This window comes from Drosophila serrata, unplaced genomic scaffold (genome assembly GCF_035046125.1).
Source record: "Drosophila serrata isolate PLE 108 unplaced genomic scaffold, ASM3504612v1 contig_240, whole genome shotgun sequence".
NCBI classification, from domain to species: Eukaryota; Metazoa; Arthropoda; class Insecta; order Diptera; family Drosophilidae; genus Drosophila; species Drosophila serrata.
Genome location: NW_028257138.1, coordinates 2,052,164 through 2,077,595, shown reverse-complemented (window position 1 = coordinate 2,077,595; position 25,432 = coordinate 2,052,164). Strand labels below are relative to the sequence as shown.

The 25,432-nt window shown below is 41.4% G+C and overlaps 5 protein-coding genes and 1 long non-coding RNA gene across 31 annotated transcripts in view; 3 read left to right on the top strand and 3 right to left on the bottom strand.

Moving 5' to 3' along the window:
- The window catches only part of kis (chromodomain helicase DNA binding protein kismet), a 46,870-nt gene extending 40,787 nt beyond the window's left edge, over positions 1-6,083 (top strand). For 14 of the 23 annotated variants that reach the window (XM_086830457.1, XM_086830449.1, XM_086830460.1 and 11 more), the window contains 5 exons: positions 8-248; positions 322-526; positions 627-876; positions 993-1,614; positions 1,678-6,083. In XM_086830457.1, coding sequence (XP_086686583.1) covers positions 8-248; positions 322-526; positions 627-876; positions 993-1,614; positions 1,678-4,606 — 4,247 coding nt within the window. In that variant the 3' untranslated portion in view covers positions 4,607-6,083. The remainder of the gene's footprint in view (positions 1-7; positions 249-321; positions 527-626; positions 877-992; positions 1,615-1,677) is intronic. The other 9 variants (XM_086830458.1, XM_086830464.1, XM_086830454.1 and 6 more) reach the window with 1 other exon arrangement.
- Positions 6,084-8,163: 2,080 nt separating this feature from the next.
- On the bottom strand, positions 8,164-11,376 carry Tbc1d15-17 (TBC1 domain family member 15/17). The gene is made up of 3 exons (XM_020945137.2): positions 11,056-11,376; positions 10,101-10,965; positions 8,164-10,034 (listed from the first exon to the last, which is right to left on the bottom strand). Exons 1-3 carry the CDS (start codon positions 11,176-11,178, stop codon positions 8,899-8,901), a joined length of 2,124 nt encoding a protein of 707 aa, XP_020800796.2. The 5' UTR covers positions 11,179-11,376; the 3' UTR covers positions 8,164-8,898.
- Positions 11,377-11,785: 409 nt separating this feature from the next.
- Positions 11,786-14,137, top strand: LOC110178136 (uncharacterized). Of its 3 annotated transcripts, none has more exons than XM_086830438.1 (4): positions 11,786-11,986; positions 12,777-12,826; positions 13,035-13,742; positions 13,799-14,137. In XM_086830438.1, exons 2-4 carry the CDS (start codon positions 12,783-12,785, stop codon positions 13,983-13,985), a joined length of 939 nt encoding a protein of 312 aa, XP_086686564.1. In that variant the 5' UTR covers positions 11,786-11,986; positions 12,777-12,782; the 3' UTR covers positions 13,986-14,137. The 3 variants fall into 3 exon arrangements, with proteins under 3 accessions (XP_086686564.1, XP_020800822.2, XP_086686565.1); XM_020945163.2 differs by having other exon boundaries at positions 12,774-12,826; XM_086830439.1 differs by lacking the exon at positions 11,786-11,986 and adding an exon at positions 12,384-12,692.
- Positions 14,133-15,246, bottom strand: mRpL10 (mitochondrial ribosomal protein L10). 2 transcript variants are annotated; one of them, XM_020945164.2, is made up of 2 exons: positions 15,036-15,246; positions 14,133-14,916 (listed from the first exon to the last, which is right to left on the bottom strand). In XM_020945164.2, the coding sequence occupies exons 1-2, from the start codon at positions 15,055-15,057 to the stop codon at positions 14,177-14,179; spliced, it is 762 nt and encodes a 253-aa protein (XP_020800823.2). In that variant the 5' UTR covers positions 15,058-15,246; the 3' UTR covers positions 14,133-14,176. The 2 variants fall into 2 exon arrangements, with proteins under 2 accessions (XP_020800823.2, XP_020800824.2); XM_020945165.2 differs by having other exon boundaries at positions 14,979-15,189.
- Positions 15,242-15,945, top strand: LOC147643970 (uncharacterized). Its single transcript, XR_015271119.1, has 2 exons — positions 15,242-15,664; positions 15,730-15,945. It is a non-coding gene; the product is annotated as an uncharacterized LOC147643970 (long non-coding RNA).
- LOC110178174 (uncharacterized) lies at positions 15,889-16,484 on the bottom strand. The gene is made up of 2 exons (XM_020945208.2): positions 16,265-16,484; positions 15,889-16,195 (listed from the first exon to the last, which is right to left on the bottom strand). Exons 1-2 carry the CDS (start codon positions 16,436-16,438, stop codon positions 16,019-16,021), a joined length of 351 nt encoding a protein of 116 aa, XP_020800867.1. The 5' UTR covers positions 16,439-16,484; the 3' UTR covers positions 15,889-16,018.
- Positions 16,485-25,432: the final 8,948 nt, after the last annotated feature.

Here is a 25,432-nt window from a genome sequence, read left to right as displayed (position 1 = left end):
CTTGCAGTGGCTCCCAAAGACTGGGAGAGTGAGATTGCCAATATGGAGGCCTTGACTGGTGGTGGTTCCTCTGGCCGCGGACGGGGCGGAAGCTCATCTTCGGCTGCCCTGAGTGGCATGCAACCACCGCCCGCGCACCAACATGCCTCGCTGTCTCGGCAATCCTCGGGACAGTTTAGCAAGCCAGCTGTGCCGGCGCTTAAGACGCCGCCGCCGTCGATGGGCGCACCCATGGATCTATCCTCAAGGTGGGTTAAACAGCACACGAGGAGATGCAGGAAAAGAATGTCTTATTAATTTCTGTAAACCTTTTATCCGCAGCAGCCTGCCCAAAATGAACATGACGGAGATGCTTAAGTCGGCCTCCAGTGCCGGAGCCATTGACTTGAGCGAGGTGCAGGACTTCTCTATGCCCTCCAAGAAGTCCAGCGTGCATGCCGCGCTAAGCTCCGCCTTCCCTTCGATTGGTGGCAGCAAGAGCAAGCTGGATGACACGCTCAATAAGCTTATGAAAAAGAACAATTGTGTAAGTAATACGAAAAAATTATATTTAAATTATTTCCGATATATTGAACCGTTTATCAATCTAACATTCTGCCGTTTACTTTCCCTTTACTTTACTTTAGACCATTGAGGAACCCGTGATCGGCAAAGAGAAGAAGCGCAAGAAGCTAGACGAGATTGTGCTGGGTTTGTCTGCTGCCAAGGAGCAAAAGACCTTCCCCGATCCCTCGCTGCCATCGTCATCGTCGTCGTCGAAGAAGCCCCAGATTCCGCCCAGCGTCTCGGTGACGCCTGCCAATCTGCAATCCTCTGCGAGTCAGCAACAAATGAATCAGAAACCATTTACCATCACTGTGACCACAGTGCCCGGAAGTGAGTTGGAGTCTCTGCGCTTTTACTTTTTACTAACCCTGCCGCCCGAGGACGGGCAGCCATTCCCAAAGAGTTCCTGACTAATCTTGAGTATCTATCTTTATTTTTCCTTGTAGAATCAAAAAGCGGAACCAACGCCAGCGGAAGCTCATCGGCCAGCGGGAGCAGCGGCGGCGGCAGCGGCCTGAGCGCCCTACAGAACATGGCCATGGGCGGTCTCTCCTCAAAAGACAGTCTGAACGCCCTACTGGCCCAGACCATGGCCACCGATCCGCAGACGTTCCTCAAGCAGCAACAGAAGATGATGCAATTCCTGCCGCCCGCCCAGCGCAAGGCCTACGAGAATATGCTGGCCGAGATGGAGCAGGCTATGAAGCTCAGTCCCAAGTTCTCGTCCTCCGCCGCCGCCACCAACTCGCCGCACGACGTCAAAGTAAACAAGTGGCTGTCGGACATGACCAGTCCCCTGGGCGACCAGCTCAGCATTGATTACGTTGGAGGCAGCGGTGGAGCAAGTGGTTCCAACAGTCGGCGCTCCAATCGACAGCAGAGCAGCTCGAGTGCCTCGCAGATGCAGAAGCAGCAACAACAGCAACAACAGCAGCAACAGCAGCAGCACTCGATGGCCGCCGGCCCACAGAATCTGACTGGCGAGGAACCGGTGCCCGTGATCAACAAGCAGACGGGCAAGCGTTTGGGCGGCAACAAGGCGCCACAGCTCAAGCGACTCATGCAATGGTGAGATTAGGAAAGCTAACACTTCTAAGTATAGTCTCTTAACACTTAACCTCCCATTTTCAGGCTCACGGAGAATCCCAATTATGAGGTGGATCCCAAGTGGTTGGAGCAGATGCAGAATCCCATGTCGGCGCCATCGCCCAAACCAACATCCTCCTCCATGGATAGTAGCTACGGGTCGCCGGTGGTCAAGTCCCATGGCGGCCGCCCATCGTCAAACTCGAGTAACGCCTCCTCCTCGTCGCACACCCAACAGCAGCAGCAACAACAATCTTCCGCCGCCGCTCAATCACCGGCGGGAGGAGGATCATCGAAAAAGTCATCACGGAACCAGCAAACGGCAGCTGCCGCGGCTCTGGATCAGGCGGCCCTGCAATTCGGCTCGCTGGCTGGCCTAAATCCCAGCCTTTTGGCTAATCTCCCGGGACTGGGCGCCTTTGATCCCAAGAATCCGCTGGCTGCCTTCGATCCCAAGAATCCGCTGCTGTCCATGTCCTTTGGCGGCATGCCGGGCATGGGCAATATCCCGGGACTCGGTAACCTGAACAACATGAACTTGTTTGCCAGTCTGGCGGGCATGGGAGGATTGGGTAACTTGGCTGGGATGGACACCCAGTCGCTGGCTGCGCTCATGGCTGCTGCCGGGCCAACTCTGGGCGGCTTGACGGGTTCAGCCGGCGGAGCGGGTTCCGGCAAGAGTCAGGGCCAGTCGTCGTCGGCGACCTCATCCTCTTCAGCCAGCAAGAAAAAGCAACAACAGCAGCAACAGCAGCAGCAGCAGGCAGCGGCAGCGGCGGCGGCCCAGCAGCAGGCACAGAATGAAGCTGCTCAACTGGCGGCGGCCATAAGTGCCAGTAGCGGCGGTGGATCATCGGGAGGAGGCGGTAACGGCAGTGGCGGAGCTGGAGGCAAGAATGCAGCGGCATCTGCATCGCAGCAACTGGCCGCCGGCTTTCCATTCCTTTTCCCGAATCCCTCGCTACTGTATCCACCCATGGGCCTAGGCGGACTCAATCCGTACTCCCTGGGCTCCAGTGGTCTAGGATCCGCCTACGACCAGCTGGCGCAGCAATATAACCTGCTAAACGGCGGAGCCACCTCGTCAGCCTCCAACACCAGCTCCACGCAGTCCAAGTCGCACCAATCGCAGTCCTCCAAGTCGAGTCAGTCGCGGAATGCCTCGGCCTCGGCCTCGGCTGCAGCCAGCCTCATGAATGCCATGGCCAGTATGGGAGGCGGCGGCGGCGCTAGCACAGTGACAACGCCCTCGTCCTCCTCCTCGGGTCGCGGCAGGCAATCGTCTAGCAGCAGGAGCCAAGCGCAAACGACACCTACAGCGGCAGACATGGCGCAGTTGAGTAGTCTGCTCATGCCAGGAGCGGATCCGCACTTGCTCGAGTCTCTCAGCCGGATGAGCAACATGGATTTGGCACAGGCCACGCGCCTCATGAGCTCCTTGGGCATGCCACCGCTGCCGGGTACCGCGGGCGGCGCCTCCTCGAGCAGTGCCGCCAGCAGCGGCAGCAAGAGGGGCAGCAACAGCAGCCAGCAGCAGCAAAGTGAGGCCCAGGCCCAGGCCAAGGAGCAGCAAAAGTGGTTCGAGAGCCTCGCACGCGGCGCCCTGCCCACGGACTTGGCCGCCCTGCAGGCATTCTCACAGGGCAAAATGCCCTCGACATCGTCCAGCTCCAATACGGGAGGCTCATCCTCAGCCTCCAGCAAGAACTCCAAGTCGTCGTCATCAGCATCGGCAGCTGCAGCTGCAGCAGCAGCGGCCGCTGCGGCGGCGGCAGCCCAACTCCCACAGATACCAGGCATGTCCAGTGACTTTTCGCAGGCCTTCCTAGCCGAAATGGCCGCCCAGGCAATGGCTGCAGCTGGAGGATCCCTACCGCTGAGTGGTCCTGGATCCCTGGCCAGTTTGGCGGGACTTACGGGAGGCTCGGCTGGAGGATCAAGTGGAGGAGGAGGTTCGTCGGGCAGCAGCTCTTCGTCGAAGCGACAGCGAGAACAGGACGCCTTCAAGCAGCAAATGGATTACTATACCAAGACTCTGGGGCTGGGATCGGGCATCTCGTTGATACCAACCTCCTCAGCATCGTCGTCCGGCTCCAGTTCGGCGAATGCAGCGGCGGCTGCCTATGCCGCCGCCTTGGATGCCGAGCAACAGCACCAACAGCAGCAGAAGTCCAAGCGATCGCGCAGTGAAATGCATCCGACGAAGGAGGAACTGGCCGCTGCGGCCATGGCTGCAGGGTTGCCCCTGAACCTAGGAGCCAGCATGAGCAGCATCGAGAAGAGTCTGCGGGGCGGCAGTAGCTCCAGCAGTTCGACCCCGGCACCCATGTCTGGGGGGGACCAGCAACAAGATAAGGTTACCCTGACACCGCTGAATGCCTCTGGTGGATCGGGCAGCTCCTCCGCAGCTGCCGGCTTGGCCGCCAATCTTCCGAGTCAGACAACGATAACCATAGCGCCGCCAATAAGCAGCGGAGCGAGCACCAGCAGTGAGCGTTCCGAGCGCTCCGAGTCGCGCATCTCGCTGACCATCACCAATGCGGCGGATGCGGCCAAACTGCCGCCACCCTACGAGGAGGCCGACGAACTGATCATACAACCCATACTCAAGAAGCCATCAGCGGCGGCGACTGCTCCTGCTCCAGGCAGCAGCCATGGCGGCAGCGTCGAGGATTTGGACACTGCGGGAGCCGGTACAGTGGCCAATCTAAGCGGTTCCTCAACAAGTTCCGCGGCTGCCGCTGCAGCTGCCGCCGCCGCCGAAGAGAATCGTCGTTCCTCGAATCGGCTGAAGCGCCCGCGGTCTTCGGGCAACGAGCAGGGAGCAGCGGCACCTGGTTCAGCGGTGGAGGGACAACCGCCTGAGAAGCGACGCGAGCTGAGATCAACTCGGCACACACGCTCCTCGGCGGATGCCAGCACGCTAAATCTATCCGCTGGCAGCGAGTCAGGTGCCGAGGAACGGAATGAATGAGTATTGCGCAGATCTGAGCGCCAGCGCTAGCAGGATGGGGCAGCGGCGCCTTCTCTGAGACATGGAGGAGGAGCCACTACTGGACGACAACAAACGAAGCAAAGAATCAAGGAAAATAACAAGAAACACAAAGAAAAGAAGTTGAAGGAAGGAAATGAAAAGATGAAGATGATGATAAAAATGCAAACGCGGTCGAGGCGAAACTGTTACCACTAGGAGTTTGGACCCTTAAGCTTAAAGTTGTGTAAAGTCTAAGGATGCATGATATATAAACTAAACTATATATATAGATAGAGAGGGCGAGGACAGAGGAGGAGGGAGAACTTGTGGACTGGTCAGCGAGCGCACGCCCACTATCTCCTTCTGCTGGGCTCGGACACCTGCTGCAACAACCGTCTGGCCCCGTGGAAGGCAGGAAAGGGGCTGTGTCCGTTATCACGTTATCACGTACAATCGATCACGATCTGGGTTTACGAGTTCCAGAACTGCTGCTTAAAATCTGGAGCTCGATTCCAAATCAATCGTTTTCCCTGCCTCTGAAGAATATATTTATACAATTACGAAAAATAATTTAAAGAAAGCGCTTATAATTTAATTGTAACAGAGAGTAATTGAGAAAAGGATGGCTGCTGCATCCGGCTTAATCGTTTAAATTATTGCAACCACAAGAAATGTTTTAATAATAGAGACACGGAAGATACTAATTGGGTTTCCTCAAACACACACACACAAGCAACGTCTCTATATATATATACGATACCTGTACATAATTTATATAATCTTTATAAATGGCTCTCGCATTGCTTAACCGTTTTAATATACACTTAAACATATTGTAAGGCAGGCACACACACATTATGTATTCTCTCATAACCTCCTCACTATGTTGTATTTACTCTCTCTGTCCTGTCTCTGTGTGTCCCCCTGAGAAAACTGCGTGTAATTTGTATAATTTTTAATTTTGTAATTAGTGAAAAGTGTCCAGTTTTGTCTAATTGTATGTGTTTTTTAAATCAGAAGACCCCTTATACAAAAGCAGACACACACTTAAGCGACAAATATATATATAACTTTTTAATTAAATCAATTTGTAATGTGTAATTGAGCTGAAACGAAGGAATATGATGTGCATAAAACTACTCGTTTAAGATGCTGCGACTAATTATGAACGACAATTATGGTTTACTATTCTTAATTTTGTTCGCCCTCACCGAGAGAGAGAGACGTAAAAAACAAAAAAAACACACATACTAAAAAAAGAGACAAAAACAAACATATATTGCATTCACTTAACTTCTAAGTATAAATCTTAATTAAAATTATGATATATGGAACTGCAGAACAACAATAACCAGAGGAAGCAACCGCAACACAGCAGATAACAAAACAACCGAGCGAGCATCAACTATTGATATTTGATGATAAATAAATAAATATAAAAAGAAAATAAAATTTCAAAAATTCAAAAAGAAATAAATCCAAGAGTGTCGGGGAGCTGGAGGGATAAAGTATATTGGGCAGGAATAAAAAAATAAAGTTGGGCAGTCCGAAAATGATGTGCCACCAAATTTATCAACTGTCTGATTTCATCTACCAGGCGCGTATAACGCGGCAGAAGATCGATGCTGAACACAATTCTTCTCAGCTTAATACGACACTTAATAATGGCCGATGGAAGCCATCATTGTGGAAGATATTTGATATCTCTTTCCATCCCTTATCACGACTACTGCTCTGTACCGCTCTCCCGGAGTAAACAGCATCTATCCCCCCCTAACCAACGAAGTTCAGCACTCTCGGAGAATGCAGCAGCTATCTCCCCCTAACCAACAAACTAAAGCTCTCCCGGAGTACACAGCAGCCGTCCCCCCCTAACCAACAGAGTACAGCTCACCCGGAGAATGCAACAGCTATCCCATTCTAGCCAACGGACTTGCCCAAATGCATTTCATACAGCGTGCATTGACGTCAGCACTGCTGTTACTGCATTCTGTTCGCCTGTTATTTGAAATGGGTCGGGCGAACAATTTGCACTGCGATCTGGTCCCAAATCAGACTTTGCGCAGTACAAATTCTTTAAATGTCTGATTTCATGTATCGGGGGATCATAACGCAGCAAAGGTCGACGCTGAACACAATTCTTCTCAGCTTAAGACAACGCTTAATAATGTCCGACGGGAAGCCATGTTGCCGATCGCACCCATTGTTAAAGATATTTGATATCTCTTTCCATCCCTTATCACGATTACTGCTCTTCCGAAGTGTACAGCAGCTGTCCCCCCCTAACCAACGAACTTAAGCTCTCCCGGAGTGCACAGCAGCTGTCCCCCCCTAACCAACGAATTCAGCTCTCTCGGAGTGCACAGCAGCTGTCCCCCCCTAACCAACGAACTTAAGCTCTCTCGGACTGCACAGCAGCTGTCCCCCCCTAACCAACGAACTTAAGCTCACTCGGTGTGCACTGCAGCTGTCCCCCCCTAACATCAAAGTACCGTTCTCCCGGAGTACACAGCATCTGTCCCCCCCTAACCAACGAGCTAAAGCTCTCCCGGAGAATGCAGCAGCTATCCCATTCTAGCCAACGGACTTGCTCGAATGCATTTCATACAGCGAGCACTGACGTCAGCACTGCTGTTACTGCTTTCTGTTCGCCTGTTATTTAACATGCGTCCGGCGAACAATTTGCACTGCGATCTGGTCCCAAATCAGACTTTGCGCCGTACAAATTCTTTAAATGTCCGATTTCATGTATCGGGGGATCATAACGCAGCAAAGGTCGACGCTGAACACAATTCTTCTCAGCTTAAGACAACGCTTAATAATGTCCGACGGGAAGCCATGTTGCCGATCGCACCCATTGTTAAAGATATTTGATATCTCTTTCCATCCCTTATCACGATTACTGCTCTTCCGAAGTGTACAGCAGCTGTCCCCCCCTAACCAACGAACTTAAGCTCTCCCGGAGTGCACAGCAGCTGTCCCCCCCTAACCAACGAATTCAGCTCTCTCGGAGTGCACAGCAGCTGTCCCCCCCTAACCGACGAACTTAAGCTCACCCGGAGTATACAGCAGCTGTCCCCCCCTAACATCAAAGTACCGCTCTCCCGGAGTACACAGCATCTGTCCCCCCCTAACCAACGAGCTAAAGCTCTCCCGGAGAATGCAGCAGCTATCCCATTCTATCCAACGGACTTGCCCAAATGCATTTCATACAGCATGCATTGACGTCAGCCCTGTTGTTACTGCTTTCTGTTCGCCTGTTATTTAACATGGGTCCGGCGAACAATTTGCTCTGAGATCTGGTCCCAACCACAAAATTGATCAAATTGCCGAGTTTATGTAGCAGACGCTTAGATTCCAAAAATTTCCAATTTATGCATTATTATTATGATGGGAATTTACTCGGATTGCTTAGTTAACTCGGATGACACGATTCCATGCCTTATCAGTGAGTGCTGCTGACCTGTGATAGAGTAGTTTGTGGAATCACGACGACTTGAGATGCCACTGAAAATTTCGTTGTGAAAAAAACTAATTAACAACAAAACGCCATTCCATTTTCCTATGTGCAAACCGGGTGTTTATTTTTAGATACTTTTACTACGCATTTTTAATGTATGTAATTGTGTGTATGTGGTGTAATTGGGTATATCGTATGTGAATTCACAGTAAATGGGTTAAAAACTTGGAAAAGAAACAACTAAAGCTGCGCATGTGGAATTTTGGACGAAGAAAACAATGTTACAATACATACAAATCCTTTGAGTCTACTTTAAATAATTAATAACCTTGCTTAAGGGAGCCAAAGGGGAGGTGCTTTGACATAAGGATGTGGGGCGATGGGTTTGGGTTTAAGGGTTCGGGATAAAACTTACAATAAATACAAAAAACGTACAAATATGTATAATATACAATATATATATATATAAATCTGTGTATCAGCAGAGTTTAAAGCACTTGGCTAGCTTAGCTTCGCTTTCAATGCGGTAGTAAACTTTGAGTCTTAAAGTCTAAGATAATAACAACACTGCCCTACAGGTTACAAACATAATTGTACAAAGAAGATGCCTGTTAGGGCTGCTCATTCCTTGTAATTTTAAGCAACTTAACTTTTGACAATGGATATAGACCAATTCAATTATTTGTTTACGATTAATTTCTAGAATAATTTTGATTAATTGGCAGCCCTAAACAGAATCATCTTGTTTGCCCAAAGGAACCCACATGGGGCAGTGTAATTTGCGCTAAGGGCTTTTGGTTTGGCTTCTTTCACGCTTTCTCCAAGTCGTTCGTTAATGGTACTGCAGAAAGAGCGAGCGCTCGCACGCCTCCTCCAGGAGTGCTTGCTGGCGCAACTTCTCCTCCGGCGTAAGCTCTCGCACCAGCTCGTCGAAGCCATCGTCCGAGTATGCCGTCTCATCATCCATGACCGCGGCTGCATCAACCTCTTCGCCGTTGGCAGTTGGCATCAGCAGGGGCTCGCCAATGATAGCCCGAATGTCGTTGGGCAGCGTCTCCGATGCCTTGAGCTGCAGATAGATGGCCTCGGCGATCTCCAGTGTCTTTTGGACATCGATGTGGCCGGCTAGTTCGTTGACATGCTTCAGAATCTCCGTGAACTCATACTGGCTGTCGATAATAACGCTCGTCTCCTGATCGAGAATGGCTACCGAAAAAAGCAGATGGAAATTGGGACAGGGCAGGCGGGTCCAGAGGCACTCCCAAAGCCGAAGGACATCCTCGTTGCTTAGCTCCCGCTTATACCAGACGAGCAGCCAGCGGAAGCAGAAGTACATATTGTCCGAGTCATGGGAACGCATATAGTGGAACAGTGGAGCGTTGGCGAACTCTATTAGGCGACGGAGCTGCGCGAACTGCGTCTTCATGCCCGCCTGGTCCATGTCAAAGTTGGTCAGCACAAGCTCCATAAAGCCCGCGAAGCACCAGAAGGCGTCCACTTCGTTCACTTGCATCTCCAGTATGGGTGCTAGCAGGTCAGACATGCCCTGGACGTAGCCCAGGTCAAAGTTGTACATCACGTAGGTCATAAGGATGCCCTGCAGAAGCGACAAGTTTGGATTGTCTTCGCCGGCAAAGAACTGCAGAGTGCGATCCGTGCGCTTCACATCCTTCTCGATCTGGCACTTGCGTTCACGATACCCGCTGAAATTCGCCTCTTGGGCCGTCGTCATAGCCAGCCACTGGGCTTTCATGTTGTAGTATTCTACCGATTTTTGCTTTCGTCGCTCGATGCGCTCCACCTGGGTGTCGGACCACTGGTAGTAATTGAGCAGGAACTTCCATACCTCTGGCCGTAGGCTGTGCACAATGCCGCCGCGAAAGACGAGCTCTCGGATGCGGTCGCTGTCCGAAATGCGGCCGTCGGGCGTTTGGAACTCCAGCCACTGCGTCTCGGTGAGAGGCAAGCCTGAAAAGGACAGTTAAAGCTAGAAATTGCTGCGATATTCCCTTTAAAAACGGCTCCATAACTCACCACGCTCCACACGCTGGCGGTCCGGCAAATTATTTACCATCTTTTCCAGGTTCTCCAGTTCGCTATCCGCCGGCGATTTGTCCGCACTTCCGCCGCGGCTCTGACCGTTCGAGGAGCTGGCACTGTTCGTGCTGCCGCTTAAGCCGATGATTTGGTAGTTGTCGGGCGAAGTCTGCCGTTCGCCAGCGATGAGCGACCCTGGGCGGGATTTGGGCGAACGCTGGAACGGCGGCTGCACGTAGTCGGGTATGTTTCCTAGGAAGCCGGCCAGCTTGTTTGGCAACCAACTGTCGCGCGGCAAGTGACTGGACTTTATTTGGCCAATGTCTAGTTCGGCGAAGGTCTTTTTCAGCTTTTGGTTCTCGGTGGTCAGTATGGTGTACTCCTCATTGCCATTGCTCTCAATGAAGTGCAAGTCGCGCATGGAGCGCACAAAGAGATCGGCGTTGCCGTGCTGAAAGAAGTACTCGCTGTGCAGACCGCCGCTGCCTTTGCGCATGAACCGAATGGTCTGACCGCGATGACGGACCTCCAAGGACTGCAGGTCGTCTAGTTGAGCACGCATAATGCGTGTGCGGGCTACCCCGCCGCTGCCGCCGCCACTGGGCTTTGTGTTGAAAGCACGGCACTCGGATGTGGTGCGCGTCCTCCCCGATATCCTATCCACCAAAGCCCAGTCGCCCTGGTCCTGGCTGTCGTCCGCTATCATGATGCTGTCGTTCGGCTGCCACTCCAGCAGCAGTCTTCGGCGAGGCAGCTCCGCCGAGGAGTACTCCACCAGCGACAGGGACCCGCTGGTGTTCAAGTCTGAGATGTGCTCCGCGCTGGCCTTCTTAAGCAAAACACCGTCGTGGGTGAAGAGGATCTGGCGACACGTAATGGCCGAATACGGACGAACAACAACAATAAATGAGTCAGGGACTGGACAATAAAGAAAAAGATCGACGACACTTACGGTACCCGTGCCCTGCGTGGGCAGGCTCTGTGGATCCTCCTCGGCGGCGTCACACGTCTGCACCTCGCTGTGAACACCCAGTTGCACCTGGTGACAGCGGTCGTAGCGCACCGATTCGTTCATGGCTTTCGTTTATTTGATTTCAATTAATTCGTATTTCAATCAATTATTACGTTTCAGTTATAAACAATTGTTGCTCGAAAAGCGCTACAAAATACCGAATCTACTTTCGTACTGCATGTTTTTTTAATTCGCAGTGAACGGGCACACTTAGACGAGAGGATCTGGCAGCCCTGCAGCGGACAACGGCATTTTCAAATGTAGTTTTTGTTTTTTTGAAATTAAGAATTTTAAACTTTCTTAAATTCGCCAGGTGCTGAATTCATCATCACTCAATAGGATGTAAAACAATTAATGATAATATCATTTAAAATTTAACAGCGAATATGTGTAAACCTTGTAACGACTCTTATTTCACTGATCTATTATCATATTTTTAATATATTAAGTGCTTTTTATGCACTATTAAAAAGCCTTAGTGCTATGTTTCAGCAATGAGTTGCGACACAATTTAAATTGAAGCACGTCATGGCCACCGTCTCATCTCATCATCAACCACCCCCAATGGCTGTGGGCATCGAGAGCGAAAGTAATTCGCAAGCGTTCTCCGTACAACGAACGATTGTTTTAAAATAAGCACACATATCTAGCAGTATTTTGTAAATAGATTAGAAGTGCCCCCACCACTCGGACGATGGAGTATTCTTCAGCCGATCGTTTGAGGAGAGTCCACTTCGGGTCTCTGAAAAACATTCTTTTCGGATAGTTCAGTCTGGCCCAGAACATCGAACGAATCACTAGCTCTTGTCTATATCAACATTTTATATAAATAACGAAACATATTCGAAAAATATAGACCGAATATTTACAGGTGGGTGCAGATATCTATTTTTTTTGTTTGGGAAAATGGAGAGAACCCCCAAACCGTATACATTTTAAAAACGTAAAAAAAATCAAACAAAACAATGGTGTTATGTTAGATTATATAATGTTAGTGTTAATGTTAATGTCAATGCCTGCAATTGTCAACGAAAGTGATGCATCCTTCAAGTATTTGGACTTTTCCCAAGGTTTTGCAACCGGAATAACACATATTTCCAAGTGTCATTTAAGGGTCACGAGAGTGTAAATAAGCTTCAAATCTTTAACACACAGTCAGTGTCATAAGATCTATATATAAACATAGAAGTATATACATTAATCGGAGGAAAAAACATGATTCGCCGTTTTATCAATGAATTTCCCAACCAAGAGGTTAGGTGAGACAGAAAAACATGAAAACATACTCATGCACACACAACTTGACATTTAAAAGAATTGGGAAAAGACGATACCCTTAAAAGATTTTTAGTTCTGTTGGGAGAAGACTCTCTTCTGATATTCAACCCCGCGCCAATTCTCCCACCCGCTATGCTCGTCCTCTCTCTCTCTCTCTCTCTCTTGTGGTGACAAAGCCAAAATATTTGTTTCGTTAAGAAAATAAAATGAAAACAGCAACGCAGCCAAAAAACATGAAAATCCGTGGGCCAGAAATAGCGCCACCCACCAAGAGTTTTGAAATTAAATTGACTTACAGGGTATTTTTAAAATGATTGCCTTCATTATTATGATATTGTGCCAGATCTGCTCCATCAACGTTCTCTATTAATTCTTTTCAGAAGAAGTCCATGGAGAAGTCAACGCGGCCCAAGCGTAATCGTCGTCACAGCAGGTGGGTTTCTCACTAACATATATTATTAATTATCGGTTAGAAATACACTCTAATCAGTTAGCTCTTAAATAATGTTATATATCGGGCATTAGGTTTTCGAACTTAAGTAATATTCAGCTTAACTGACCGTTAATTTGAAATGGTGGTTAGAATGATATTTTTTCGGATTACAATTTAAAAAAGTTCGGCGTGAAATTATGTTTTTTAGACGCGCCTGGCCACCGGAGGATGAACTGCAGCCGGCAACGCGAGTCGCCAAACGCCTATTTACACCTGATATCAAGAGGATGCTCAAGGACTGGATGATCCGGCGCCGGGAGAATCCCTATCCCAGTCGGGAGGAGAAGAAGCAACTGGCAGGGGAGACGGGACTTACCTACACGCAGATCTGTAATTGGTTTGCCAACTGGCGGCGGAAGCTGAAAAACTCGGAGCGCGAGAAGGCCAAGAAGTCGTGGGGACATCTGATCAAGAACTACAACCACAATGCGAGGGGCAATGTGGAGCAGTTCAGCATCTCGTCGGAGGATAGTATTTGGGAGGAGGAAATGCGCTTGTGTCCTGGTGGAGATGATGACGACTTCGAAGACGATGGCGACGACGACGACGACGGGTTGTCCAGCCACAGCACCGGCAGCGATGGCAACGCCCACAACGACTCCACTACCCAATACAAGCCAAACTTCTATGTAGAGTCTGCAGAGGAGCTTTCCGGACGGATACGTATGCCTACGACAATGGTGGGCAGAGCTAAGTACAAGCACCAGATGATGGAGAAGTATCTGCGGGATAGTTCTGCTAGCGAGGCCATCAACAATAACGCTCAGCCGGGCACCCAACTCAACAAGTGGTTGGAGAGCGCCGCCAAATTCACGCCGGACAGGAGTAATTATCACATCGAGTGGAATTCGACCAGGTGAGCAGCATTGGAGATATTATAGCGAAAATAAAAAAATAAACTGTGGCTTTCAGACAGAAGAGCAACGTAGGCAACGGGCAGAGCCATCTGATGTTCTCCAACGATGCGGCGGCCTCCCGGGGAGATAGTTGGATGCTCCATCACAAGGATGAACTTGACGCTGCGGAGGCCCTGGCCAATCTGGCCTACAACTGCAGGCAGCGCTGGCACCAGCAGCATACCGCCACTATCAGCTCGTGAGCGGTGCCATCGAACTGACGCCATCATTCCAGCAGATGTTCGGAAAGTGCAATCTATCTAGTCGTAAAAGGCATGCGTCCAGATCGTGCCGCAGTAGTTAATCAATTTGTAGAAGCTATAGTTTAGTATGAGAAAGACAATTGATACTTCGATTTAGCTTTTCTTGTTATTTAACAAAAACCTGGCGTTTACTACAATTTCTCTTGGGTCTCGTCCACTGCGGATTCTTTCTTATTTTCACCTTTGGCATGGACATCGAGCACTTGTACAAAGTTGTTCTGATGCGTCTGCAGCTGCTGCACGAGGTGCCCAGCTGCCTGATTGAGGGTTTGGACTAGTTGCGCCTGCGCCGCTTGCAAGCTAGGCATTTGGGCGTAGGCTATGAGCTCATTCCTGCTCAGCATAGTCTCCTCCACGATTCCGCCAAGCAGAACCATCTGCGGCACTTTTCGCGTGATCTTCAGCAGGGCGGAGATCTTCTGCTGGTCCGGCGAAAAGATGATGCAGTGATTTGAGTGGAAGAGTGGCAGAATGGCCTCGTAGCGAGTGCCCTCCACGGCTTGGCCTATGATCTTGCGGCCGTAGGACTTGAGGTGCAGGTTCTGTTTGTACAGCTGGACTCGAACACGGAAGACCTCGTCCGCGGTGATAGAGTTCAGGTGAAAGATGGCCACCAGCTTGGAGTGATCCAGCCAGTTGCGCACTTCGCGCGCTATGATCTCATTGTAAGGGTTATCCAGCTGATGCTGGGTACGCTGCGCCCGCGTCCTAAAGCAAGTCACGGCCTTCGGTGGCTCCGGGTACTTGGGCTGCGTCACTGCAATCACCCGAGCGCGCTCATAGTGCGGCTCCTTGGGCCGTTGTATGTTAATTTTGCCACGAAAGCGCAGGAACTGCAGTGCGGGAGTAACAGTCCTGACCAGTGGAAGGCCTGATTAATTAAATAGTAAATTAGCGAGAAAATTGTCATACAAAAAGCAATAAAGCAGTTACACAACATGCCCAAGCCGGTAATTGCGAGAAATACTGGGAAACACAATGGATACTAACTTTTCGGTATTATGGTGGCCATGTCACGTTGCTGATAAGGCTTCTATATATCCTAAACTATTTTATTTAAGTATTTTATTTTATTATTTTCACAAAAGAAAATAATAACAAACCGTAGCACGTTCGGTCCGATAGCAATACATCGATGACCCCATCGATGACGATAGCGCCGTAGAGCCACAAAGGGAAAAAACAAAATACCAGACACCAATAGCGATTTTCTATGTTTTCCCACCTCTAGCGGCTGTGCGCAAACTGTTTCGTTTTCGTTTTGAAAAGAATGCTGCGAAATAAGGAAGACAACGAAGAAATCACCAATTTAGAGGAGACATTCGAAGACTTAGGAGACCCAAAAGATGTCTTGGTAAAACGTGAAGAGAAAAAAGAAGCAGCTACAGCCGCCGAAAGGGCCGTGGTCACCGGAGGCTTTCAGCTCAAGGGCCCTTCTTTAGAGGAATGTTTTTCCAGAAGCAAAGGTTCCAATGAATCCTATATGCATTTTTAACCACGAGGATCACCAGCAGCTTATCCAAAATTACAAGAAACTTTACGGTGAGCCAAGCCTGGACTCTTATGTGGGAGGCCTGAAGAGTGCATTTGAAGTATCGTGTAATCAGTAGGCCGATGAGGTTTGCACTTAATTATTCTAAATACCTACATCTTCCATAATATTTATTATCTATTTAATTATCAGAAAAAAATACTGACTACCTTCATCATTTTGAAGTCCTCACAACATTTAATAATCTATTTATTTTTTCTGGCTGGAATATGTCGGTCTGTATAATTGACATGGATAATTAAAAGTAATTAAGCTTGAATATATTATATACATAGAAAGAAATGAATAATATCCTTTCAATAGCTTTAATTCTCCATAAAACCACAAGCGTTTGCGTGAACTTAAAATTTTTTTTTTTCTTTTTAATTGTTATCTTGTCTCGGCTATATGAAGTTTGTTTTCCACAACTTCCTTCTCAAGTTTAGTCCGTGAAGATCTGGGCGGTGGCATTAATACCCTGGGAATACTGGCTCTTCAACTGGATGGTGGCGTGGGTGTATCCTGGACCACCTGACCAAAGGGTGGCAATGGGTCCTGAGCTGTTGGTGAATCGGTCAGTGACGCTGATAAAACGAATGATTTTTGTGTTGGTCTGGCCCTGTTGTGTGTGGGTTCAAGAATATAATATACTTTTACAGAAAATTAATAACTCATTAAACTTATGTACGTTCACAGGGAAAACTATTTGTGCTTCCACATAGGCGTTGGCCTTCTTGTGAATGGTCACGTTCTGGGTGCTGGCCAGTTTGCTGCTGGATAGCTTAGTGCCCCAGGAGGCGTTGGCCGCAAAGGCAACGGCGAAAATGGCCGAAAGTACGAACACGATTTGCAGAGTCTTCATGGTAATGATTACTTTCGCGAATTTGAAGAATGGCCTGGTGGTACCTAAACTTTTATACGAAAAATACCTTCAGATATACTCGTCATTATCTACTCGAGAGCATTATATTATTATCAATTCTTTAGAACGCCGCCCAATTAACCACTTACTATATATAGAGACTTTGATGGGTTATCATTTATTCGCTGCGTCACCCTTCGGTGGTTCCGGTTTTCATTTTCAAAAATTTTCCATTGAATTATTGGAAATATCGGCGATATATTTAACCAAATATAACATATAACAATATAATGTTCAGTAATTTTTATTGAATCTGCTGTTTTCATCTGCCGATATTGTCAGCCATTTGTATAGGAATCAGATTATTGTAAAATTGAGTATGCAGACTTATTAACCTCGTAAAAACCAGCATATGAACTTTTTCCGAATTAAATTTACTGCCTTTTTGGTTAAGTTATTGTATTTTTAAGCTTCACTTTTCTCAAAAATGAACATATAAAATAGTAGATAAATATTTAAATTTTAATACCCGTTTGGTGGTGTTATAACTTCAGTCAGTAGCTTATAAAGCAGTGAAGGAGTCATTTCCGACCCTATAAATCATATATATTCTTGATCAGCATCAACAGCTGAGTCGATCTAGGCATGTCTGGAAGAAATCGAAATTTTTACCAGTTTTTCTATTTTTGAAAAAAAAAGTTAAAATTGTCAAAAAATTCAATTTTCTAAAATGTAAAATTGAGTATGCAGATTTATTAACCTAAGAATAAATAGCATAGGAAAGCTTTCCGAATTGAAATTAATGCATTTTTGGCTTAGTTATGAGTTTTTTTCAATTTGATTTTTAGAAAAAAATTGGCATAAAAATGTAAAAAATACCTACTCAAAGAATGGGATTATAATTTCAGTCATTTCCAAATTATCTTCTTTGAGTATGCAAATTTGTTAACGAGATAAAAACTAGCTCGGGACAGTTTTCTGAATTCAAATTTAAGCATTTTTGGCTTTGTTATGATTTTTTTTAAATTTGATTTTTAGGAAAAAAATGGCGTAAAAATAGATAAAATATGGTGTTATAATTTTAGTCAGAAGCTTATAAAGCAGTGAAAGAGTCATTTCCGACCCTATAAATCATATATATTCTTGATCAGCATCAACAGCTGAGTCGATCTAGGCATGTCTGGAAGAAATCGAAATTTTTACCATTTTTTCTATTTTTGCAAAAAAAGATAAGGGGTTACATCATTAAAATTGTCAAAAAATTCAATTTTCTAAAATTTTAAATTGAGTATGCAGATTTATTAACCTAAGAATAAATAGCATAGGAAAGCTTTCCGAATTGAAATTAATGCATTTTTGGCTTAGTTATGAGTTTTTTTCAATTTGATTTTTAGAAAAAAATTGGCATTAAAATGTAAAAAATACCTACTCAAAGAATGGGATTATAATTTCAGTCATTTCCATTTCCAAATTATCTTCTTTGAGTATGCAAATTTGTTAACGAGATAAAAACTAGCTCGGGACAGTTTTCCGAATTCAAATTTAAGCATTTTTGGCTTTGTTATAATTTTTTTAAAATTTGATTTTTAGGAAAAAATGGCGTAAAAATAGATAAAATATGGTGTTATAATTTTAGTCAGAAGCTTATAAAGCAGTGAAAGAGTCATTTCCGACCCTATAAATCATATATATTCTTGATCAGCATCAACAGCTGAGTCGATCTAGGCATGTCTGGAAGAAATCGAAATTTTTACCAGTTTTTCTATTTTTGCAACAAAAAGATAAGGGGTTAATCATCATCATTAAAATTGTCAAAAAATTCAATTTTCTAAAATTTGAAATTGATTTTGCAGATTTATTAACCTAAGAATAAATAGCATAGGAAAGTTTTCCGAATTGAAATTAATGCATTTTTGGCTTAGTTATGAGTTTTTTTCAATTTGATTTTTAGAAAAAAATTGGCATTAAAATGTAAAAAATACCTACTCAAAGAATGGGATTATAATTTCAGTCATTTCCAAATTATCTTCTTTGAGTATGCAAATTTGTTAACGAGATAAAAACTAGCTCGGGACAGTTTTCCGAATTCAAATTTAAGCATTTTTGGCTTTGTTATAATTTTTTTAAAATTTGATTTTAAGAAAAAAATGGCGTAAAAATAGATAAAATATGGTGTTATAATTTTAGTCAGAAACTTATAAAGCAGTGAAGGAGTCATTTCCGACCCTATAAATCGTATATATTCTTGATCAGCATCAACAGCTGAGTCGATCTAGGCATGTCTGGAAGAAATCGAAATTTTTACCAGTTTTTCCATTTTTGCAAAAAAAGATAAGGGGTTACATCATTAAAATTGTCAAAAAATTCAATTTTCTAAAATTTTAAATTGAGTATGCAGATTTATTAACCTAAGAATAAATAGCATAGGAAAGCTTTCCGAATTGAAATTAATGCATTTTTGGCTTAGTTATGAGTTTTTTTCAATTTGATTTTTAGAAAAAAATTGGCATTAAAATGTAAAAAATACCTACTCAAAGAATGGGATTATAATTTCAGTCATTTCCATTTCCAAATTATCTTCTTTGAGTATGCAAATTTGTTAACGAGATAAAAAGTAGCTCGGGACAGTTTTCCGAATTCAAATTTAAGCATTTTTGGCTTTGTTATAATTTTTTTTAAATTTGATTTTAAGAAAAAATGGCGTAAAAATAGATAAAATATGGTGATATAATTTTAGTCAGAAGCTTATAAAGCAGTGAAAGAGTCATTTCCGACCCTATAAATCATATATATTCTTGATCAGCATCAACAGCTGAGTCGATCTAGGCATGTCTGGAAGAAATCGAAATTTTTACCAGTTTTTCTATTTTTGAAAAAAAAGTTAAAATTGTCAAAAAATTCAATTTTCTAAAATGTAAAATTGAGTATGCAGATTTATTAACCTAAGAATAAATAGCATAGGAAAGCTTTCCGAATTGAAATTAATGCATTTTTGGCTTAGTTATGAGTTTTTTTCAATTTGATTTTTAGAAAAAAATTGGCATTAAAATGTAAAAAATACCTACTCAAAGAATGGGATTACAATTTCAGTCATTTCCATTTCCAAATTATCTTCTTTGAGTATGCAAATTTGTTAACGAGATAAAAACTAGCTCGGGACAGTTTTCCGAATTCAAATTTAAGCATTTTTGGCTTTGTTATAATTTTTTTAAAATTTGATTTTTAGGAAAAAATGGCGTAAAAATAGATAAAATATGGTGTTATAATTTTAGTCAGAAGCTTATAAAGCAGTGAAAGAGTCATTTCCGACCCTATAAATCATATATATTCTTGATCAGCATCAACAGCTGAGTCGATCTAGGCATGTCTGGAAGAAATCGAAATTTTTACCAGTTTTTCCATTTTTGCAAAAAAAGATAAGGGGTTACATCATTAAAATTGTCAAAAAATTCAATTTTCTAAAATTTTAAATTGAGTATGCAGATTTATTAACCTAAGAATAAATAGCATAGGAAAGCTTTCCGAATTGAAATTAATGCATTTTTGGCTTAGTTATGAGTTTTTTTCAATTTGATTTTTAGAAAAAAATTGGCATTAAAATGTAAAAAATACCTACTCAAAGAATGGGATTATAATTTCAGTCATTTCCATTTCCAAATTATCTTCTTTGAGTATGCAAATTTGTTAACGAGATAAAAACTAGCTCGGGACAGTTTTCCGAATTCAAATTTAAGCATTTTTGGCTTTGTTATAATTTTTTTTAAATTTGATTTTAAGAAAAAATGGCGTAAAAATAGATAAAATATGGTGATATAATTTTAGTCAGAAGCTTATAAAGCAGTGAAAGAGTCATTTCCGACCCTATAAATCATATATATTCTTGATCAGCATCAACAGCTGAGTCGATCTAGGCATGTCTGGAAGAAATCGAAATTTTTACCAGTTTTTCTATTTTTGAAAAAAAAGTTAAAATTGTCAAAAAATTCAATTTTCTAAAATGTAAAATTGAGTATGCAGATTTATTAACCTAAGAATAAATAGCATAGGAAAGCTTTCCGAATTGAAATTAATGCATTTTTGGCTTAGTTATGAGTTTTTTTCAATTTGATTTTTAGAAAAAAATTGGCATTAAAATGTAAAAAATACCTACTCAAAGAATGGGATTATAATTTCAGTCATTTCCATTTCCAAATTATCTTCTTTGAGTATGCAAATTTGTTAACGAGATAAAAACTAGCTCGGGACAGTTTTCCGAATTCAAATTTAAGCATTTTTGGCTTTGTTATAATTTTTTTAAAATTTGATTTTTAGGAAAAAATGGCGTAAAAATAGATAAAATATGGTGTTATAATTTTAGTCAGAAGCTTATAAAGCAGTGAAAGAGTCATTTCCGACCCTATAAATCATATATATTCTTGATCAGCATCAACAGCTGAGTCGATCTAGGCATGTCTGGAAGAAATCGAAATTTTTACCAGTTTTTCTATTTTTGCAACAAAAAGATAAGGGGTTAATCATCATCATTAAAATTGTCAAAAAATTCAATTTTCTAAAATTTGAAATTGATTTTTCAGATTTATTAACCTAAGAATAAATAGCATAGGAAAGTTTTCCGAATTGAAATTAATGCATTTTTGGCTTAGTTATGAGTTTTTTTCAATTTGATTTTTAGAAAAAAATTGGCATTAAAATGTAAAAAATACCTACTCAAAGAATGGGATTATAATTTCAGTCATTTCCAAATTATCTTCTTTGAGTATGCAAATTTGTTAACGAGATAAAAACTAGCTCGGGACAGTTTTCCGAATTCAAATTTAAGCATTTTTGGCTTTGTTATAATTTTTTTTAAATTTGATTTTAAGAAAAAAATGGCGTAAAAATAGATCAAATATGGTGTTATAATTTTAGTCAGAAACTTATAAAGCAGTGAAGGAGTCATTTCCGACCCTATAATCATATATATTCTTGATCAGCATCAACAGCTGAGTCGATCTAGGCATGTCTGGAAGAAATCGAAATTTTTACCAGTTTTTCCATTTTTGCAAAAAAAGATAAGGGGTTACATCATTAAAATTGTCAAAAAATTCAATTTTCTAAAATTTTAAATTGAGTATGCAGATTTATTAACCTAAGAATAAATAGCATAGGAAAGCTTTCCGAATTGAAATTAATGCATTTTTGGCTTAGTTATGAGTTTTTTTCAATTTGATTTTTAGAAAAAAATTGGCATTAAAATGTAAAAAATACCTACTCAAAGAATGGGATTATAATTTCAGTCATTTCCATTTCCAAATTATCTTCTTTTAGTATGCAAATTTGTTAACGAGATAAAAACTAGCTCGGGACAGTTTTCCGAATTCAAATTTAAGCATTTTTGGCTTTGTTATAATTTTTTTAAAATTTGATTTTAAGAAAAAAATGGCGTAAAAATAGATAAAATATGGTGATATAATTTTAGTCAGAAGCTTATAAAGCAGTGATAGAGTCATTTCCGACCCTATAAATCATATATATTCTTGATCAGCATCAACAGCTGAGTCGATCTAGGCATGTCTGGAAGAAATCGAAATTTTTACCAGTTTTTCCATTTTTGCAAAAAAAGATAAGGGGTTACATCATTAAAATTGTCAAAAAATTCAATTTTCTAAAATTTTAAATTGAGTATGCAGATTTATTAACCTAAGAATAAATAGCATAGGAAAGCTTTCCGAATTGAAATTAATGCATTTTTGGCTTAGTTATGAGTTTTTTTCAATTTGATTTTTAGAAAAAAATTGGCATTAAAATGTAAAAAATACCTACTCAAAGAATGGGATTATAATTTCAGTCATTTCCATTTCCAAATTATCTTCTTTGAGTATGCAAATTTGTTAACGAGATAAAAACTAGCTCGGGACAGTTTTCCGAATTCAAATTTAAGCATTTTTGGCTTTGTTATAATTTTTTTAAAATTTGATTTTTAGGAAAAAATGGCGTAAAAATAGATAAAATATGGTGTTATAATTTTAGTCAGAAGCTTATAAAGCAGTGAAAGAGTCATTTCCGACCCTATAAATCATATATATTCTTGATCAGCATCAACAGCTGAGTCGATCTAGGCATGTCTGGAAGAAATCGAAATTTTTACCAGTTTTTCCATTTTTGCAAAAAAAGATAAGGGGTTACATCATTAAAATTGTCAAAAAATTCAATTTTCTAAAATTTTAAATTGAGTATGCAGATTTATTAACCTAAGAATAAATAGCATAGGAAAGCTTTCCGAATTGAAATTAATGCATTTTTGGCTTAGTTATGAGTTTTTTTCAATTTGATTTTTAGAAAAAAATTGGCATTAAAATGTAAAAAATACCTACTCAAAGAATGGGATTATAATTTCAGTCATTTCCATTTCCAAATTATCTTCTTTGAGTATGCAAATTTGTTAACGAGATAAAAACTAGCTCGGGACAGTTTTCCGAATTCAAATTTAAGCATTTTTGGCTTTGTTATAATTTTTTTTAAATTTGATTTTAAGAAAAAATGGCGTAAAAATAGATAAAATATGGTGATATAATTTTAGTCAGAAGCTTATAAAGCAGTGAAAGAGTCATTTCCGACCCTATAAATCATATATATTCTTGATCAGCATCAACAGCTGAGTCGATCTAGGCATGTCTGGAAGAAATCGAAATTTTTACCAGTTTTTCTATTTTTGAAAAAAAAGTTAAAATTGTCAAAAAATTCAATTTTCTAAAATGTAAAATTGAGTATGCAGATTTATTAACCTAAGAATAAATAGCATAGGAAAGCTTTCCGAATTGAAATTAATGCATTTTTGGCTTAGTTATGAGTTTTTTTCAATTTGATTTTTAGAAAAAAATTGGCATTAAAATGTAAAAAATACCTACTCAAAGAATGGGATTACAATTTCAGTCATTTCCATTTCCAAATTATCTTCTTTGAGTATGCAAATTTGTTAACGAGATAAAAACTAGCTCGGGACAGTTTTCCGAATTCAAATTTAAGCATTTTTGGCTTTGTTATAATTTTTTTAAAATTTGATTTTTAGGAAAAAATGGCGTAAAAATAGATAAAATATGGTGTTATAATTTTAGTCAGAAGCTTATAAAGCAGTGAAAGAGTCATTTCCGACCCTATAAATCATATATATTCTTGATCAGCATCAACAGCTGAGTCGATCTAGGCATGTCTGGAAGAAATCGAAATTTTTACCAGTTTTTCCATTTTTGCAAAAAAAGATAAGGGGTTACATCATTAAAATTGTCAAAAAATTCAATTTTCTAAAATTTTAAATTGAGTATGCAGATTTATTAACCTAAGAATAAATAGCATAGGAAAGCTTTCCGAATTGAAATTAATGCATTTTTGGCTTAGTTATGAGTTTTTTTCAATTTGATTTTTAGAAAAAAATTGGCATTAAAATGTAAAAAATACCTACTCAAAGAATGGGATTATAATTTCAGTCATTTCCATTTCCAAATTATCTTCTTTGAGTATGCAAATTTGTTAACGAGATAAAAACTAGCTCGGGACAGTTTTCCGAATTCAAATTTAAGCATTTTTGGCTTTGTTATAATTTTTTTAAAATTTGATTTTTAGGAAAAAATGGCGTAAAAATAGATAAAATATGGTGTTATAATTTTAGTCAGAAGCTTATAAAGCAGTGAAAGAGTCATTTCCGACCCTATAAATCATATATATTCTTGATCAGCATCAACAGCTGAGTCGATCTAGGCATGTCTGGAAGAAATCGAAATTTTTACCAGTTTTTCTATTTTTGCAACAAAAAGATAAGGGGTTAATCATCATCATTAAAATTGTCAAAAAATTCAATTTTCTAAAATTTTAAATTGAGTATGCAGATTTATTAACCTAAGAATAAATAGCATAGGAAAGCTTTCCGAATTGAAATTAATGCATTTTTGGCTTAGTTATGAGTTTTTTTCAATTTGATTTTTAGAAAAAAATTGGCATTAAAATGTAAAAAATACCTACTCAAAGAATGGGATTATAATTTCAGTCATTTCCATTTCCAAATTATCTTCTTTTAGTATGCAAATTTGTTAACGAGATAAAAACTAGCTCGGGACAGTTTTCCGAATTCAAATTTAAGCATTTTTGGCTTTGTTATAATTTTTTTAAAATTTGATTTTAAGAAAAAAATGGCGTAAAAATAGATAAAATATGGTGATATAATTTTAGTCAGAAGCTTATAAAGCAGTGATAGAGTCATTTCCGACCCTATAAATCATATATATTCTTGATCAGCATCAACAGCTGAGTCGATCTAGGCATGTCTGGAAGAAATCGAAATTTTTACCAGTTTTTCCATTTTTGCAAAAAAAGATAAGGGGTTACATCATTAAAATTGTCAAAAAATTCAATTTTCTAAAATTTTAAATTGAGTATGCAGATTTATTAACCTAAGAATAAATAGCATAGGAAAGCTTTCCGAATTGAAATTAATGCATTTTTGGCTTAGTTATGAGTTTTTTTCAATTTGATTTTTAGAAAAAAATTGGCATTAAAATGTAAAAAATACCTACTCAAAGAATGGGATTATAATTTCAGTCATTTCCATTTCCAAATTATCTTCTTTGAGTATGCAAATTTGTTAACGAGATAAAAACTAGCTCGGGACAGTTTTCCGAATTCAAATTTAAGCATTTTTGGCTTTGTTATAATTTTTTTAAAATTTGATTTTTAGGAAAAAATGGCGTAAAAATAGATAAAATATGGTGTTATAATTTTAGTCAGAAGCTTATAAAGCAGTGAAAGAGTCATTTCCGACCCTATAAATCATATATATTCTTGATCAGCATCAACAGCTGAGTCGATCTAGGCATGTCTGGAAGAAATCGAAATTTTTACCAGTTTTTCCATTTTTGCAAAAAAAGATAAGGGGTTACATCATTAAAATTGTCAAAAAATTCAATTTTCTAAAATTTTAAATTGAGTATGCAGATTTATTAACCTAAGAATAAATAGCATAGG